General features: G+C 53.4%; 4 protein-coding genes across 4 annotated transcripts; 1 reads left to right on the top strand and 3 right to left on the bottom strand.

The window, feature by feature from the left end:
- Positions 1-725: 725 nt before the first annotated feature.
- Positions 726-2,899, bottom strand: MFIFM68171_09414 (Ankyrin repeat and death domain-containing protein 1A; the record flags this gene model as incomplete). The annotated part of the gene is made up of 3 exons (XM_071064833.1): positions 726-2,457; positions 2,518-2,732; positions 2,795-2,899. The coding sequence occupies 3 exons, from the start codon at positions 2,897-2,899 to the stop codon at positions 726-728; spliced, it is 2,052 nt and encodes a 683-aa protein (XP_070920934.1).
- Positions 2,900-6,760: 3,861 nt separating this feature from the next.
- Positions 6,761-8,473, bottom strand: MFIFM68171_09413 (Fucose-specific lectin; the record flags this gene model as incomplete). Its single annotated transcript, XM_071064832.1, has 3 exons — positions 6,761-7,191; positions 7,275-7,683; positions 7,781-8,473. The coding sequence occupies 3 exons, from the start codon at positions 8,471-8,473 to the stop codon at positions 6,761-6,763; spliced, it is 1,533 nt and encodes a 510-aa protein (XP_070920933.1).
- A 4,283-nt stretch (positions 8,474-12,756) lies between these two features.
- On the bottom strand, positions 12,757-13,357 carry MFIFM68171_09412 (Mating-C multi-domain protein; the record flags this gene model as incomplete). The annotated part of the gene is made up of 3 exons (XM_071064831.1): positions 12,757-12,845; positions 12,905-13,067; positions 13,124-13,357. 3 exons carry the CDS (start codon positions 13,355-13,357, stop codon positions 12,757-12,759), a joined length of 486 nt encoding a protein of 161 aa, XP_070920932.1.
- Positions 13,358-15,427: 2,070 nt separating this feature from the next.
- Positions 15,428-16,456, top strand: MFIFM68171_09411 (Extracellular membrane protein CFEM domain-containing protein (Fragment); the record flags this gene model as incomplete). The annotated part of the gene is made up of 1 exon (XM_071064830.1): positions 15,428-16,456. The coding sequence occupies one exon, from the start codon at positions 15,428-15,430 to the stop codon at positions 16,454-16,456; it is 1,029 nt and encodes a 342-aa protein (XP_070920931.1).
- Between the last annotated feature and the right edge of the window lie 252 nt (positions 16,457-16,708).

Below are 16,708 nucleotides of genomic sequence, written 5' to 3'. Positions count from 1 at the left end.
GGCGGCTGCGATAGTGGTCGAGAATGGGGCAACAGACGCTCGCAGAGAAGTCCTACTAGACGGCGGAACACGGAATGTGAAGAAGCGGCCGAATCTCGCCCCAAGTCGCTCCATCAGATGTGGTAGAGGAAGTTGCACACTGGAATCTAAAGAGGGTTGGCCAAGCCTGTTGGAAGTGATTGAAGCTTAAGTCCGTGAATGGGATTCGGACATTGTCCTCGTTAAATCCACCGTGTTGTTTAGTTAGACGCACCAGTCTAGAATCCCGCGGTAAAGCAACTAACCCCAAGCTAAACTGATTAGAATCGTAACGTTTCAAGTTCGCGGCGGCAGAAGGCATGTCAAGATAGACGGTATCCATCTACCAGTTGAATATTGCGAACTCCTGGTATTACTGTATTGTATGTCTAGCCAGAGTAAAACCGCTTTCGGACTTCGGCCAAATTAAGGATTCCGTGCCCCGTTATCTCCATCCGGCCACAACTCCCAACGACCTGCTTAAATCCACTGTGTCCCCACATTAATAGGACAGTATCTAACCGCATATAGATGCACCCCTTCATATCAACTATGGAAGAAATAACATAGTAGCTAATTAACACTAGCATTCGGAGGGCAGAACTATGCGGTGAGAAAGCGTCAGTTTAATTGTCGGATTCCAATCATGAGACGAGACTACCTTATGTTAACCCAGCTCACGGGGCTGAGTTCTTCCGCACAGTACCTTATTTAGTCTGACAAACCCGTTCCGGTACAGTACCACCCATGCTAGGAAGAAAACCGTTGACGGGGTTTGTATAAGCTGCCCGTGCCGTCCAAAATCCTCGCACTGCGTCCTCCCAATGTGCATCCGGGCCAGTATCCGGGTCGGCACCCGGGCCAGCAACGAACGGCGCCGAGAACTCCCGGTTCACGCGGCCATGGAGTCGGCTGTAGATGAAGCCGTTGATATTGGATACCGCGTGGTCCATCGGGGTTTTGCCTTCGTCGTCAGGTAGGTTTGTGTTAATGCCAGGCACCGACAAGAGTGTCTCGAAAATCTCCACCGAGTCGTTTTGCACTGCGCAATAGAGGGCGGTCCTACCCTTAATATCTCTTGCGTTGATCGATGCGCCGCACCTCTGGGCAAGGACCTCGACCGCTTCGAGGTCATTCTGCAAGACCGCGATGTGGAGGGCGCTTTCTCTGCGCTCGTTGACCACGTTGAAGTCAACGTCCGTACGGTGCAGGAACTCCTTGTAAGCGCCCGTCCTCGGACCGGTTTTTGCCGGCCAGATGCCCTTGTCGTCGCCCGGACTCTGCCCTCTCCGCAACTGCCCTGATCGTAACGCTGCCATGAGCGGTGTATCACCTCCCTGGCCTGGTCGGTTGACGACTATATCGGGGTGGCGGAGTAGAACCCGGATTATGTCGCTGTAGCCTAAGCGGCTAGCGTAGTCAAGCGGCGCCCGGCCGTGCTTGTCGAGGCAATTGACGTCTTTGATGTAGTGTATCAGGACGGCGCAGACCTCTGAGTGTCCTAGGGCGGCTGCAAAATGCATTGCGCTGCTGCTGGCGGTCGTATAACTGTCCGGGCTTATGCCTACATCTATCAAGGCTTGTACCACGTCGGGAAGGTTGTGCTGCGCTGCGATGTGGATTGCTGATCGGCCTGAACGATCGGCTAGGTCGTTACCCGGAAGCCTGCAATGGGATGCTATCCTCTTCGCCAGCCCGGGCGGTTCGTCGCTGCTGCCCTGGAGCCTCCTTTTCCCAAACTCCCGCAGAAGGACGTGGAGCACAGAGGTTCCGAGGCAATCTTGTATCGACCAATATAACTCCATGTTGAAGAGCTTCGTCATCCAGGGAGAGTTGTCGAAAATGTAGGAAATATAAGGCCCCCCAACAATTACATCGACTAGCTGCTTCCCTATTTCGTCATGGACGGCCGACCGCAGGCAGTTCTTCCAGATGTTCTTAACGATGGAGCTAAACCAGCTGCAGAGTGACCAGTAAACCCGTAGATCTGCCTCAAGATCTTGTGATGGACATCTGTTGTTTGCAAATGCCTCATCCTGGAAAAGAAGAGCAGCACCGATCTCGAGATTGGAAATCATGCTGCTTAATATTGTTTTCGTCGATGCATCGACAACAAAAGGTGTTGAAGTGTAGCCACTGTAGTCAGGCGCCGCATGAGGTCTTTCGATAATATCGTTGGCGAGCATTCGCAACGTGGACACCTCCAAACTCGCTTTTTCGTCCACCTGGCCTAATGGAATAGTCGTTCGGGCAGAAATGGAGCAGAGAAGGGTTTGGCAGAGAGCCTGGACAGCTCCTCGTAGCGCCAAGATCCCTCGAGGGGACGATCCTTCCCCCGTGTTACCGAAACCGCTGACGATGTCGGCAACTTCCCTTCGAAAGCTGTCAAAGTTTACGAGAGCTCTCTTAAGAACCTTGACGAAACTGACGGCATTTGAACTGTGATACCATTAGTTTATGGCTTTAAAGGAGAAGCTCAAAGGTAGGATGTTAACGTACAAATCAGCCAACGTCCAATTTTTTGTTGAGCTGAGGCGGACCGCTTCTGTCTCCAGAGTCTCTGCTTGGAGTTCAACGACTATAGATGCTTCCTTGCTGGCAGGGATTTGCACTTTTGATGGTTTCCGTTTTTTTCGGGCGCCTGGGGAGCAGTCGAAGTCTTTCTCTACACACCGGACGCACTTCTCGGGCCATTGACGAGCTCGAGGCTCACACTAGTTATGAACGTTCTTTGTTAGACTTCATACATCACTCACTTAGTCTAGACATATTATACCTTCTGTTTGTCTCGGCGGCAAAAATTGCATTTGATTTGGTCCAACCTCCCACGGGGCTTCCTCTTGGTCCCTGTAAGTCGTGTTTGGGCGTCGTCCTCGCTCATCGCGATAGAAGAACGCATTGATCTTGGCCTATACGACGGGAAACATTAGGCGGCTTGTTGAATCTGCCTCACTTGAGAGAGAAATCGTGGAAATATTTGTAGCCCCAGTGGTGCGGATCATGGACGTCCCATAGCCGGCGACAGTGTCGGAAAGCTCCCGGATTGGTGCCAGCAAACATTGCGGTAACTTGTCGCATCTTTTCGCACCTAACCCCTCTTCCACAAGCCACAGTCCCGCTTCCGAAGTTCCCGCATCGCGTTATCCGATTACAAGTGTTGCCAGTGCCCTATCCTTCGCACGTTTTCGCTCTTTCGGCGGCGTCGCGACGCGGCACCAACGTGTGGTCAACCAGTTGGATTATTCTATAATGTCCACAATTATCCACACCTTCTTCCGACGGTTGAGAAGAATGGCTTGCACAGCCCTGAAAGTGCACAATTCCATCGCAGTTCGTCGCATCTTTGTCAAGTTTGCTCCGGTTTGCCAGCTCTTTCCATCGATGGCTACATCCAAATCCTTCACGTATAAATAAAGACGACACGCGCAATCTGTCCCTGCTGCTCTCAATCTCGGAAGATGTCCGGACTCGCCACTGTACCACTCAGGTATCCATCTCTGGCCCAAGCAACCTTCCGCCCATCAGTCTTCCCAGATACTCAACAGAGTATGTTGCTTTTACGTGCCTCCATTCTTCCTAAACACAACGACAGCCTTGCTGCTCCTAGTCCGCCGACAAGCTTCCAACCCACCTCCTCATGGACTTCTCCGGAGTCGAATGCTGCTCAGGTCATCTCTTTTGGAGTGGCTGCGTCTCTTCTTGCTTTTGTTGCTCTCTACTTCTCGTACCGACAACTACGGGTTACGGACCACGCACAGAGGGGAGGGCCTACAGCTAACGAGTCTATCGTTTTGCAACGAGCCACACCCGGAAGACTACCTTCAAGCTAGACCATGTGTAATAAGGGCTGAAAGTGAGTAACGTCGCCCCGGATTTCTCCGTGAGAATCTGATAGAACAAGTTCCTAACTTGAATAAGCGAATGTGATAGTGTATTCACGGTCGTGGAGGGTCAAGAATGTAGGCCGGTATTCTATGAAGCATTGCAGGATCAAGCTCGACGTATGTGCTAGATTGATGACTCAGAGTCTCGTGCTTTGGCAGTTATATAGACCTTCTGATTAGAAGGTAGGACTTACTAGGGCAACGCTCCTGTACCTAAATCCTGCAGAGGACCCATTTTCCTTTGTAATTACCTTACATAGGGCTATTTAGACTGTTGATTAATCCATCGACGGGACAATCAATTCGACAAGTTCCCTCTATACTTGTTACCCGCTTTACTTAAGAACCCTCTTTACATGCAGGTTGCGCTTCCTCTGAGGCTTTTATCTGCATGTATTGTTTTGACTTGTCTAGGTACCAAGCTTGCAGATATTTAGGCACACTAGGAATCAAGGGTTTATTACGGTATGTCTATACAAATCAGCAAATAATGAATACGATGTGACAATGTAGGTTGTACAACCGCGACGCCTTTTGATAATAATCAGCCGGTTGTCGCATACCATCCATGCCACTTATTCCCGCTTACCTGAGCAAACCTAGTGCGAGAGGCAGAAGGCATAGTGAACCACTTCGTCTCCAGAGACTCATTCGTGCTCAGGATCGACAAGTTCAAATTATAGAATTTGTCTGGCATTTTCGGTGTTGCCAGCAACATCCACACCTGTTTTACTGTCTGTTCTTCGTTCGGCTAGTTCGGGCAATCTTCCTAGTTTGGGTAGCAGCCCACGAAACGTCGTATATCTATCCCTACGCTCGTCCACGGTGATTCCACCTGCGAGCCATCCCCCCGAGATGAGACTCCGAAGCAACATCCAGAAGACAATGGAATGACAGTTGATGTACCCCGAAAACCAGGAGGCGTTGCAATAGGACTTCTTCCTACAAAGTCCAACCTCGGGTCTGAAGCACTGAACGACCAGCGTCGCGGCGGAGGGGTGCCGAACACCTAATATAATGACGCACGCCCCTTGTCGACCAGGATATCTTTAAACTTTAACTGAAATTCAATCAGACTTGTATCCAAGATACCCCTGGACCCCTTTCATTATGTCTGAAGCATTGTCGGCCGCTATTGTGAACAGCGAGCTGGTGTAGTGATCCGCCGTCGTGGACGGCTCCACCTCCCAGTCTCGTTTCGAGTCTTGGAGGATGCACAGTGAGTCTATCCACAAATACCGTACGCGTATGGTCCTGGTGATGTAGACAGCATGTCGGAACGACTTGGGTCTATATCCCAGCGGGATCCCTGCCTCCCTTGCAGCAAGTGTTTTTTTGAAGTGGTTCTGATGAAAGGGACGCTGCCCCAGCAGTGACTGAGAGTCACATAGGAGCCACGTTCGTAGTTTGTCGTGTACAAAACCGGTTGGTGATATCCGTCAGGGGAGCCTACGTCAATGACGCGCTTCGGCAGCTCTAGCTCCGCTATATAGTTGGTGTTGCAATGCTGATGAGTCTCCAAACAACGTTGAAGCCACATAGATGCCAGTTAAATTTCTCCCTGCTACCAGTGTGTCAGTTGTTTTCAGGCGTAAAACCCCTCATGACCTCCATGATCGAGTCTATCTAGATCTGATTTAAGTGGCGATTTGCTAATACGGAGGGGTGATGTAGGCTCACCGGGGAGCTCCACAATATCAAACACGTCCTCGGTAGTATTAACGCCCCAAAAGCTATACCTGACGTAGGCTTGATTCTTATCGGTAGTTCAAGCACAGGCGAGTTGAAAGTGCGAGGTTCATGTGAGCCGCCCCATGGAAGCTGTGCCGTATTGCGGCGGAAGTGGAGAAGAGCGATATCTGTACAAGGAACAAGTTTGAAGTTCGGTGTGCCAAAATTGAAGAGGGCCCGGCAAAGTTGGCACCTCTCATCTGCAGGGGCTTTGAGAGTGGCGTTGCCGACGTGATGGAGATACCGTAACCCTCTTCCGTCCTGTACTACCTCGTCGAAATCGAGGTTTTGGCAGACTTTGGAGAGCATTGTGTGTGGTCGCTAGCCAGTACGAACCGCTTTGAGACAATGTGGATACTGCTGCTCTCTCCACGGATGGGCGTTGACAGGGGTGGAACTTCATGTGAGTAGCGGTTGTATCTTTGTAGCTGGAGGTCGAGCTCGGGTTGCCGATGAGATACACTTAGCAATTTAACGCCATTTCGAGGTAGCGCGAAACTATCTAGTGTGTGATAACTACCCATTGTTTGGATAAAATCGATGCAATTGCTATGATAGCTACGTAGTATTACTCCCACCTGCGCTAAAGTCGGGGGAGTGTTCTGTTTATACTACAGGCGTGCTACAATTATGCGAGCGGGGGTGTAGTTCGGGACGCGACAGTTGTACCTGATTGGGAGGGGAGCTTTTCCTAGCGGGTATAACAGCATGTTCGGCTTTACACTTATAGCAGCTCTCTAAATTTGAGGGAGCCGTCACTTTTATATTGAGTTGCGGAGAACTGCCCCTAGGGAACGGGCTCCCTCTGATCAGAGAGAGCTCTATCTGTACATGTTGTGAGGCCCTTATCTAGGCTGCAGGGACCCGGTTTGTTGAGGTGTCACCTAGCCTATCTTGTCCACCTTGTCTGTCGAGCATTAGGTTGTCTTCGCTCTCCCCCTTGTTTGGATGGGTATGTGGGTGTAGATGTGTGTTTCTGCACCATTTGCTAAACTCCAGGTATTATATTCATTATAAACGAACATTAGCGTTTTCGCTCCCGGTACTATTCCCGCGTACCCGCCGTTTGAGAAGCACAGTTCACCAACGATGGATCAACCAAAACTCTCACCACCACGATTCCACCATCATAATTCTTCGATGGGGACGTTTCCGAGGAGGCTCCAGGCTCCGTTCTGTTCGGCTGGATTGTAGCCCCCACTCGATGGAACTCGCCACTCTTCTACTTGGGGGCCGGCGCCCTCGTCGAATAATACATACACGCTCTGGCCAACAAAGGTCAGGTTGCTTGCAGAAGTCGTGGTAAGGCCCAGGTAGGTCCGATTCGGCTTCAGCAGCTTTTCGATGCGGTTCTGCTGCGGCACAAAACCGCTAGAGCAATTCCACGATACCAGCGTCAGGGTCTGGTAGTCGGGAGAGGCGAAGAGCAGAAGGTGGGTGAGGAAGGAGCCGGCAGTTCCTCGTGCACATTGGGGTAGGTCGTCATCTGAGAACCAGTTGCGATTGTCTTCCATCGTCACGCATAACGGAGTTTGCGGCGAAAGATCAAATGCGGTGTCTGGAATCGATTTTTCATCCCTCGTCAGCATCGCTGGCTACCAATAAGTAAATCAAGGTTACGTGTTCCGAGATATAACTCACCGACAGCGCTCTCGAGCACGTTTGTTTCGATATTGTATGGGTACTGCTTCATCTTCCCATCTGTTCCGCCAACGTACAAGCGCAAGTCCCGCCTGCTCCCTACAGGCGCAGCAGCAATTGGCGAACCGTCCTGGATGGATATGCTATGTCTGGTGCGCTGCCAGGGCCCTCCATCGGTACGGTTCCTTTCGATATATCTCGCAACCGTGAGAGAATTGGCGCCGAGTTCCTGGAAGAAGGTGGCCAAGATTTGGACGGGGTTCTCAAAAGTCTGGTACCAATAGGAAAAGAGCGACGACGCACCGGACGCGGTGTAGAGTCGGCTAGAAATCCCGTTGCTCCATACTCGGTCGACAGATTGTCGCTCAACCACCGCGCCGTCGGGTTGGAGGAAGAAGACGGTTTCGAGCTACATGGTAGCCCAAGTGCCTCGTGTTAGCGATGCTCCGAGACAAGCAGACCTCTGACTGGGAGACATTGGGTTATGGGGCAGGATGATTACACACCAGCGCATTATTAGTATTTGTGAGATAATACCCGGCCGACGCAGCGATAGGCGTGCCGGGCTTGATCAGGTCAACACCTGCGTCGGTGATCAGCGATACCTCCCAGGCCCTGGTGTCGGAACTCCAGGCAGACTCCAAAACACGTGCCCGGTCCTGGCTGGCTGGCGGGGAGTAGTAGACACGGTACTGGCTGACACCGTTCCGTTCAACCCACTGCATAGCGGCGATGCTCAAGTTCCGGAATGGGGCTCTTGTAGGACTCGACGAGTTTGTAAAGTTGCCCGGACCTGTCCAGTTGTCTGGTAGCCGTCCCGAACGAGAAGCGTAATATCCTCCCACCCCGGCCCCCGTGGCAGCGGCAACGATGAGGAAGGCAGCGACTCCCATCACGATCCAGAAGACCTTGCGGCGGATGCCACATATTGTTGGCGGCTTGGAGGATAGAGGTATATTCTTTTCCTCAGCTACCTCGGGCGCGTGCTGTCCTGCTACTACTTCTGGAGCGAGTGAAGATGGGTTGAGAGCGACCCCGACGGCTTGCTTGTCGTCGCGTTCGTATCCGTGATGATAGACGTAACGATAGCCCTCTTGGACCGCCTCAATCCCAGTGCTGTGCTTAAGCTCTAACAGTGATGACGGGGCGACCTCAAGGTTGCTGTAACCCAAGCTCGACGCATCTTTGGGTGCCGCCATATTCGGCGCTCCAAGCCAAAAAGTGACGACGCGACGTCGGCGGAGACGGCAACGTGATTTATTTCGATGGTGTTGAAGTCGTCGAATAGCCGGGGATACGGAGCGAAATTGGCGCGATACAGCTGGACGTGGGAGTTGGGAAAGAGTAAGGGGCCTTTCTCTGGGATGAGACTGGCAGGACCGCTAGCCCTACGGGTAACTCTGCCCATGGGGCAAATCAAAAGATGCATTTCCTTGTCGAATTTCAGATCTGGCAGCCTGTAACACTATATCATGCAGATCATTCCGCGCCCCCTAGGTCGAAGGTAAGGTAACTGGACAGTGGTTCAAGGGGATGGATCTGCTACTTGACATACAATACCCGCCCATCAACGCCACACTTTTGCAGTCCTATCCGCATCGGCAACCATGCTCATAGGCCGACAATTCCCCATATTCAAGCCCCGGTTGTATAATTAGCCCCCGGCGCAGGATTTGATCCCGGCCACAGCATGGAGCATGGCCGCAGTTTTACGTCTGTCGGATCACAGTCACACGTGTGGCGCGCCTACATCGGCCCCACGGCGGCCAAGCTTCTATGTTGGATCTCGCCCCCAGAACCCCAAGCATCCCTTTGCGCTCGATGTAAACAAGTGGCGACATTCGGGTCAGAGTTATCCGACTGATCACTCCACGACTCAAAACAGGTCTTCTCCAACCGTTTAGGTGAAACTGCACTAGGGGGTAAGTTGCACGCCATAAGACACGACAGGGGGGTATCACCTTCAGCCCCCAAAAAAGAACCGCGCATATCGTCGTTACACAGCCTCAGCCTCCCTTGTCCCTCTCCACCACTGTCCCAACCCTCGGGTTTTCCCTCCCCAGCTACCACCGACCCCCAAAACCGGCACATCCGCCGCAACCACCACCCACATACCCAGCACCCCATCCAACGCGAGATCGAACAAGCCGGCAAGCACTTCTATATAGGATGACGGCAGACCCTCTGTCGCAAAAGCCTTGACATCTCTTGCTATTGTGGCGCTTATCTCGACACCGCTCGCCTTGCTTATAGCAGTCTCTGCTGCTGCTGCGGCCTCATTGGTTGCTTCGACAAAATCCAAAAGTTCCAGCCAGTACTGTTTGATGAAAGGAAATAGCCCATAGATTTCATTCAAACTCATTCCCCTCAACACTGCAAAATGAAAAAGGAGGTCGAGCTGCCCCCAATTCTAACGCCTGCCGTCGAAATTCGTCAGGCATTATTCCGTATAGACGATGGCACCCTTGTACTCACAAACATTGACCTACATGCCAAGGAGGTCACGCTATATGATAACGGGCCCGGCTGGGTTCAGGAAATCGTTCATACTCAAGGCAATCCTTGGTGAACTGCACCTAATGCACATGACGGCCAAGGTTAAAGGCAAATTCGATCGCCCATTGTGCCCAGACACCCTGGTTACGCAATGTCTCAATTCAGGAGAATATTGTCAGCGGGGCCGAGTGTCCTCTCGATTCTAGATGGTGCTTCTTATGGTTATCAATGTTTGTGCTCTAAACCGGGACTTCACTTCGTCACCTCACAACGACCGGGATACTGTAGGCAATAGAGGACGACTCCTTATCGGAAGACAGAAGTAAAGAATTGATAGTTATCGAGTTACTTATTCTGCCAGTGCGCCTTATCCTAATGACCACCTACCATAATGAAATACCAGGCCTTCACCCGAGGCCTGCGGTGTATTCACGGAAGAAGCTCGTGGTTCTGGATGACGCGTTTAGCGGATTTGACCGTAAAGCCTCGGATCTAGTTATTTGCAAGTTGCGTCGTCCTGATGATAAGCTAAACAAGTGCTTGAGGTAGGCCGACGTGCATTATATCCCCTGCCGATACTTCTGCACATCAGCGCACTCCCTGCCCTAATTATGCCGATACGATCTCCACAATGGGCGACGGGACGGTTCGGCCGCTCGAGAAAGCCAGCCGACCGCTACCACCACCACGTGGCGAGGAGATAGCCACGGCCAGTTCTGAGTTTCAATGTGCGTCTCACGAGCCATCAGTAGATGTAACCTCCCAGAAGAAGACCGATCTCAGATGATCCAACCCGAACCCTCGACAACACCCATGCAGATCTCACGCGCCAGGCTGGTGACATGTCTCTCTATAAGTATTATTTCAAGACCGTTAGCTAGACATCACGGCCATCTTCTTTTTCCTTGTCACAATAGCCTCAGGGCTTAGTAAAACACCATTGAGTCGAGCGCCGCTAATTTTTATCTTGATTTCTTTTTTCCGGTAGGTTCTTACAGCTAAATCAACGTTCTTAGAGGTACGGCTCCGTGTCTGAAAGGATCATGGCACTAACAGCGACATTCCCCCTTACTTTGGCATGTACTTGTTCTTTGCTGTGGGACAGCTCGTTCAGACAATGAGTACTCTTGCGTGGTTGCTGCAGGAAGTCTTGGGCGGCGGGCTGTTCGTGGCCGGGTGTACTGTGCTGGAGGTGGCACACCGGGAGGAGATGGTAAAGGGGTATGATCTGGTGGTTGTGGTGGAAGGGGTGGTAGAGGCTGGGGGGGTTGAGGAATTGCTGGGGAAGGAGAGGAAGGAGTGGTTTGGAGAGTTGTGGGAGGGCCCTGGGAGAGACCTGCGGGGTGGCGGTGGGGGGGGGAGGGGGGAGAAGTCCCCTGACAAGGTAACTGTTTTGACTATTTTGATATGTGCGGGCTATCTACGAATGCGGACTATTGTTGCTGGGACGGGGACGTGTATGGCGCATGTGCCGGTCAGGTTGAGCCGGCATGTCAAAGATTACAATGGCTTCCCGTTCATCGCTTCTCCAGCTGCTCCGCATGCCCACATAAGTACGATGTAGAACGCATCGTCAATACACGAGATGGCTTAATAGTAACCTAGCATTCTCTGCCTATGACTGAGTGAGTCTGCTGATATAAACTCCCCTCCCGTGTACTAAACGGTATGCCTTGTTGCCACCCGACCTAAATCATCCCTTCCCCAACGGGCAAAGACGAAACGAAACGTCCCCTCATATCACATTATCAACACTTCTTTCCCAATTCCATCCAGTCCCAACCGAGACCAATGATTTTCCGTGCCTTAGTGATTGATGGAGATCTTAACGTAGCCCTAGCCGGGGTTATCCACCCTAATCATGAATCCAATTGGCCCCTGCCTCTCGCTTAAGGCGCGAGCCTCAACGGGATCCCCGTCGCCGGGACTCCCACCGACACATACCCACTCGCAACAGGTGCAGAGGCAGCCGGCGGGGGACAAATTGGAACCCCAACAGCTGTGAAAGAAACGACGGTAGGGATCGAAACGGAAAGTGGAGCGTAGACCACGCCCGCAGAGGGGGGTGGCGCGGGAGCTGGGGCACCAATGTATGTGATGTTGTTTTGTGGGATGACGACCGACGCTGGAGCCGGCGGAGGTGGTGGTGGCGGCGGTGGCGGCGGCAGAGGCAGAGCGGCCGGCACCGGAGCCGGAGTCGGAGCCGGAGGTACGCTAGATATAAAAGGAGAGTGAGTCAGTAAAGTGCGTCCATTGCTACAAAAGATGTATCTTGGACAAGAAGACTTGGGGTGGTAAGCGAACGTACCCGCAGTAGGTGGTTACTTGAGGCTGGGTGACGAAGCCGGGTGCGGCGACGGCGGGGTAGACGAGATACGACATATTTTGTATTCGTCGCTGATACAGAGTCGAGAGGTGCGATCGGCGCTGTGGATGGTCGAGATTGACGAAGAATCGGAAAAACCGAGGTTCAGTGTCGATGAGCTTGATTGTGGAGGTTGGAAAGAACGAAAATCGCAGTTCGGCGAATTAGCTTGTTTAGACCCGAATTCAGTTAAGTTGGGGTTTATCGGGGAGAGAATTTGAGAGGAAATGAAGTCTCCTGACTAGCGTTCGACGATGCCGCTCTCTGGCTGGTGCGTTGTTCCAGTGAGCATCGGACGGAAACTGGGATTCAAGGCACATGCACAAGCCGCTGGAGAGAATAGAAGATACTGCTGCTGAAATCTTTGCCGGTTGGAGCTTCGCAAATCAAAACTAGATAGCTCCTGGCACCGTGCCACGATAGGTAATTAGCTTATCCACGGATCATGTGGACGGGGAGGCAGCCCCGATGCCTGTGGTCACAAGGTAGCAGGTCGGGCAAGTCGTGCCACAATTAAAGATGTTCATACATTCGCTCAGCGCGTGGCAGCTGCAGCGAATCATTCTTAAAGCTCTGTGAAGTGTAATGGTACATCAAGCAATGTCTTGCCACGCGTAAGCTCTACTGATGCTCCTTGGCCATTTTGGCCGCGGCCGCAGCAAGATCCTTCAGTGCATCGCGGCGCTTGTACTTGGCGTCCTCAAGAACACCTGCATCCGTTAGTGAGTTTGTTAGTCTCAAGATGAGCGAGGGCGATAACATGACTTACCCAGGTCGGCATCACTCGAAAACTTGGAGGTCCAGCGGACAAAGGTACTGTCTTCGAACTCGCCAGATGTGACGGGCCAGCAGCGGATGGTGCTCACGACGCTCGAGTACGTCAGCTCGGGCTCCGTGTTGATGACGCTGTACGTAATGAAGTGGTCGAGGTTCTGGCGTCTCACATTTAGCATGCTACACCCCGCGCAACGAGGAGACCCAGACTCACGCTGTGCTCGTCTTGCTTGACCTCGACAACGCTGCCGTCCTTGAAGGTCCACCTGACTACATCCGTCTCACTGCTGGTGCCCTTGACATGTTCCGCCTTGGAGATGGCGGACCAGAAATTGGGGAAGTCGGGCAGCTTGATAAAGTGCCACACAAACGAGAGCGGAGCGCGAATCACAGCGCTCTCGATCACCTCGTTTGTGGTGGCAATGGGCTTTGCACCGGGAGCCGCCATTCTCAAGTCCACGGAGAATTCAAAAGGTCTTTTGGCAGAGCTGGAGAGCAAGGATGCTATGGTTTGAACAGAGACGGTGAATTGGGTGAAACGGCGCTGCTTGTGATGAGATTCGGAGTCTGCGTGGTCAATGGAAATCCGAGAGTTGAGGGGTCCACGACGTTGGGACGCAGTTTGTTTTGTTTGCTCGACCTCCTCTACGTCATACACTAGTCATTGGGCTTCCATCGGATGACCGGTGGGGTGCAATTGCCCCTCTCATTCCAAGAGCAACAGAAGTCACCACGTACTGCGATAACAATCTGTGGAGGAGGTTGCCGATCTTGGCCGAGATTCAAGATGCCGTCGTCACAGCTGCTTGATTTGCCCAGCCCTGTCCGTCTTTGTTGCAAGCGCACTCTGTTTGGATGGGACCTCGGTAGCGTGCATACTATTTGATAGAGTACTGCACCATGGCCGACTTAATCCTCCCTTGGCTTCGGGTATACAGTACAATTGCACAGCTCAACACCGAAACCTTCAAAAACCTGCGTGCAGCTTTACCGCCGTCAAACTCGAGCATCTTACCCGGCGGAACCTCAGTGCGGATCTAGGCGCGACAGGTATGCGCGACCCTAGCTACAACGCAATTGCAACCTTACAGGAGCCCTGCGGATTGCCGCACGCCACTCGGTTTCGGCGTCAATATATCCGGAAGCGTTGGAAGTGAGAAAAACAACAGACCAGGTGTGTTAGATGTGATGCACCATGTCCGCCGACATGGGGTCATGGGTTCACGGTGGGGACTGCGCGGACCGTGCAATTCCAACTCGGCGGTTGCCTGGCGGGCAGACAGACATGGAGATCCCGCACATAGAATTAAAGGGGTATAAAAGTGTGGACAAGGTCCGAAGACCTCTCTATCTAATGTAGACTTTTGCCGGAATGCAGTGTAGAAGCATTGGCATCATTAGCTGGAGGAGACAGTTGAGCCTGGGAGGCCCCGAAGCTTTCATCGCGGCAGGGATCCCGTCGCGCCAAGTGGATCCAGAGCTCCACAGCGGCCCCAAAAATAGGAAGGTCCCCGGAGATCGGGTAAGGCGAGCCAGTGGAATGGGGTAAATGGCGCAATCCCCGTGGCTTGCTAACTGTGGTGGCTGGGGGGATGAAGGACCAGTCGGGGAGTGGGCCAAGTCCAGCCCAGCCCTGGGACCTCTCCTGGTGAGGTGAGCCGATTTCTGGGATTCCAACCGGTGGGAAAAGAGAAGGATCGCAGGCGTCCCAGAAGCAGACAGCCACGTCTGTTCGCAGGTTATGTGCACATTGGGTTAAGTGCAAACGTTCTGACCAGGCACCAAGGCAGACAGTCGCACCCACAGGAAGATTACAATGGTAGAACCTTAATTTCAGGGGACCCGATGCGGGATTGGCCCATTCGGAGATGTCTCGCTGTGGTGCGCTGCGAAACGAATTGCACGTTGTACTACTGTCCATCGCCATCCTTCCCGCAGAACCAGTCTACCGATGTTCTTAATGCGAGCCTCTTTCTTACATAGTAGATCGGTTCCTCTACATCATGCTGCGGTTGGACAGCAAAAAAAAGAAAGCCGCTGGCTGCTGGTGCCGACTTGGCGCACGGAATGCGAGCTGGAGTTTGCGCGCGACGGGTCTGCGGTTCGAAAACGTCGCCGGCGGCTGGTTCATTTGGAGCAGCCTTCAACCCCCTTGCCAATGGACCCACGCACTCAGCCTCAACACCCGCGGAGGGCGGGACGGTCGCACCGCGAATCCTTACCCATTCGTTCCTTGTTTTCCATCCATCTCGCATCAAAAGGCTTCGGCTGAGCTTTCCCTGCCCCATTGTTGTTTCCCTTGCTGTTTTCCGTTATCACGCCGCATGCGCCATCGCCGTCACCTCGACACTACCTCGACACCACCTCGACACCACCTCGACGAACTTCCACAGGCCCATGTCGCGACGGTGATTGTTGGCCCTAGTCAGTCGAGGAGGGACTTGGCTTTGACACATCAGCCCAACCCAGACGACAGACACCAACGGTCGAAGACGACGAACGGCTCGCGCTCCGCACGATGGCCGATTTCAGGAGACTGCGGGTTCTCACGACAGCCGTTACCGCCTTGATCCTCATCTCAGCGTCACAAGCCGCCGACGTAATTGACTTCAGTTTCTATCCGGAAGGCGCTCGAGATTGCCTATACGAAGCAGCCGACGCCTCAAGCTGTGAGAGTAGCTCGGTGGCCGCGACAAATTCCTGTTTATGCCGAAATGGCGGTGATTTCATTACCAACACAGCGGCGTGCCTAACGCAATCATCTCCGAGCGAACTGCGGACTGTCTACCGGACGATGAGGGACGCATGCGACAATTCGGAAACGCCCATCAGCATTACCGAAGACGAGTTCATGGACGCTGCGGGTGGAGTGACCTCGACTTCTTCCATTGCGACATCAACCACATCAACCACGACCAGCGCGACGAGCATAACCACAGCCAGCACGACCACAGCTAGCACGACCACCTCCTCGAGCGCCAGCACTGACACCATCGGGGCGGCGCTCCCGGGAGAAGATGAGCAGGGAGGCTCAGGGTTATCCACTGGGGCCATGGTGGGGATAATCGTGGGCGCGACAATTGCCGGTCTGGCGTTACTCGGCGGCCTTGCGCTCTTCCTCCTCCGTCGGAGGAGGAAATTGGGCGAGGAGTCGCACCCGATGCTGCCGGAGCAGAGCGGGCACATCTCGTTTCCACCGACGACACCAGGCACGAGTGGGTATTTCGGTAGTCCTCCGGACACCGCTCTCTGGCCCAAGAAAGACTGGGGCCAGTCACCGAACCCGGCAGACGTCCGGGCCAGCGGCTTCAACTGGGAATCGCCAGCACACCTGGCGTACCCGGGGGGTTACGCGGCTGCCCCGTCGTCGCCGCCGCAGCCGCCAATCCAGGAACTGGACTCGGTCGTGCTCCACCCCACAGGGACAACCGAGGCACCAGCCGAGATAGGCGGGACGCCGGTCGGAACCGTGGCCCCGCCACATACCCAGTTCTCGTACCCGGGGCCAGCGCAACCGGAGGCTGGTTGGCATCAGCCGCCGAGGTAGACACGGGTTCGCGCGGCATGCGTTTGGAAATCGGCACTGTGTGGGTGGCGGAAGCGGCGGTGAGCATGTTGGACGAGTTACCTAACTAATTTGTTGCGGCGGGAAACGATAACTTTTTTTGGGTTTTTAACTTTCTGTGTATGTACATATCAATCAGCAACCGGTCGGTGGACATTCTGGGATAGGCTGCGCTGTGGCCCGGGGTGTCTGGCTGCTGAATACGGTCATAAGGGACTTGGCGCTTGGCTTGGA

Source organism: Madurella fahalii, assembly GCF_045866475.1.
Source record: "Madurella fahalii IFM 68171 DNA, scaffold_5, whole genome shotgun sequence".
Taxonomy (NCBI): domain Eukaryota; kingdom Fungi; phylum Ascomycota; class Sordariomycetes; order Sordariales; genus Madurella; species Madurella fahalii.
This window is presented reverse-complemented; position numbering and strand designations above follow the sequence as displayed.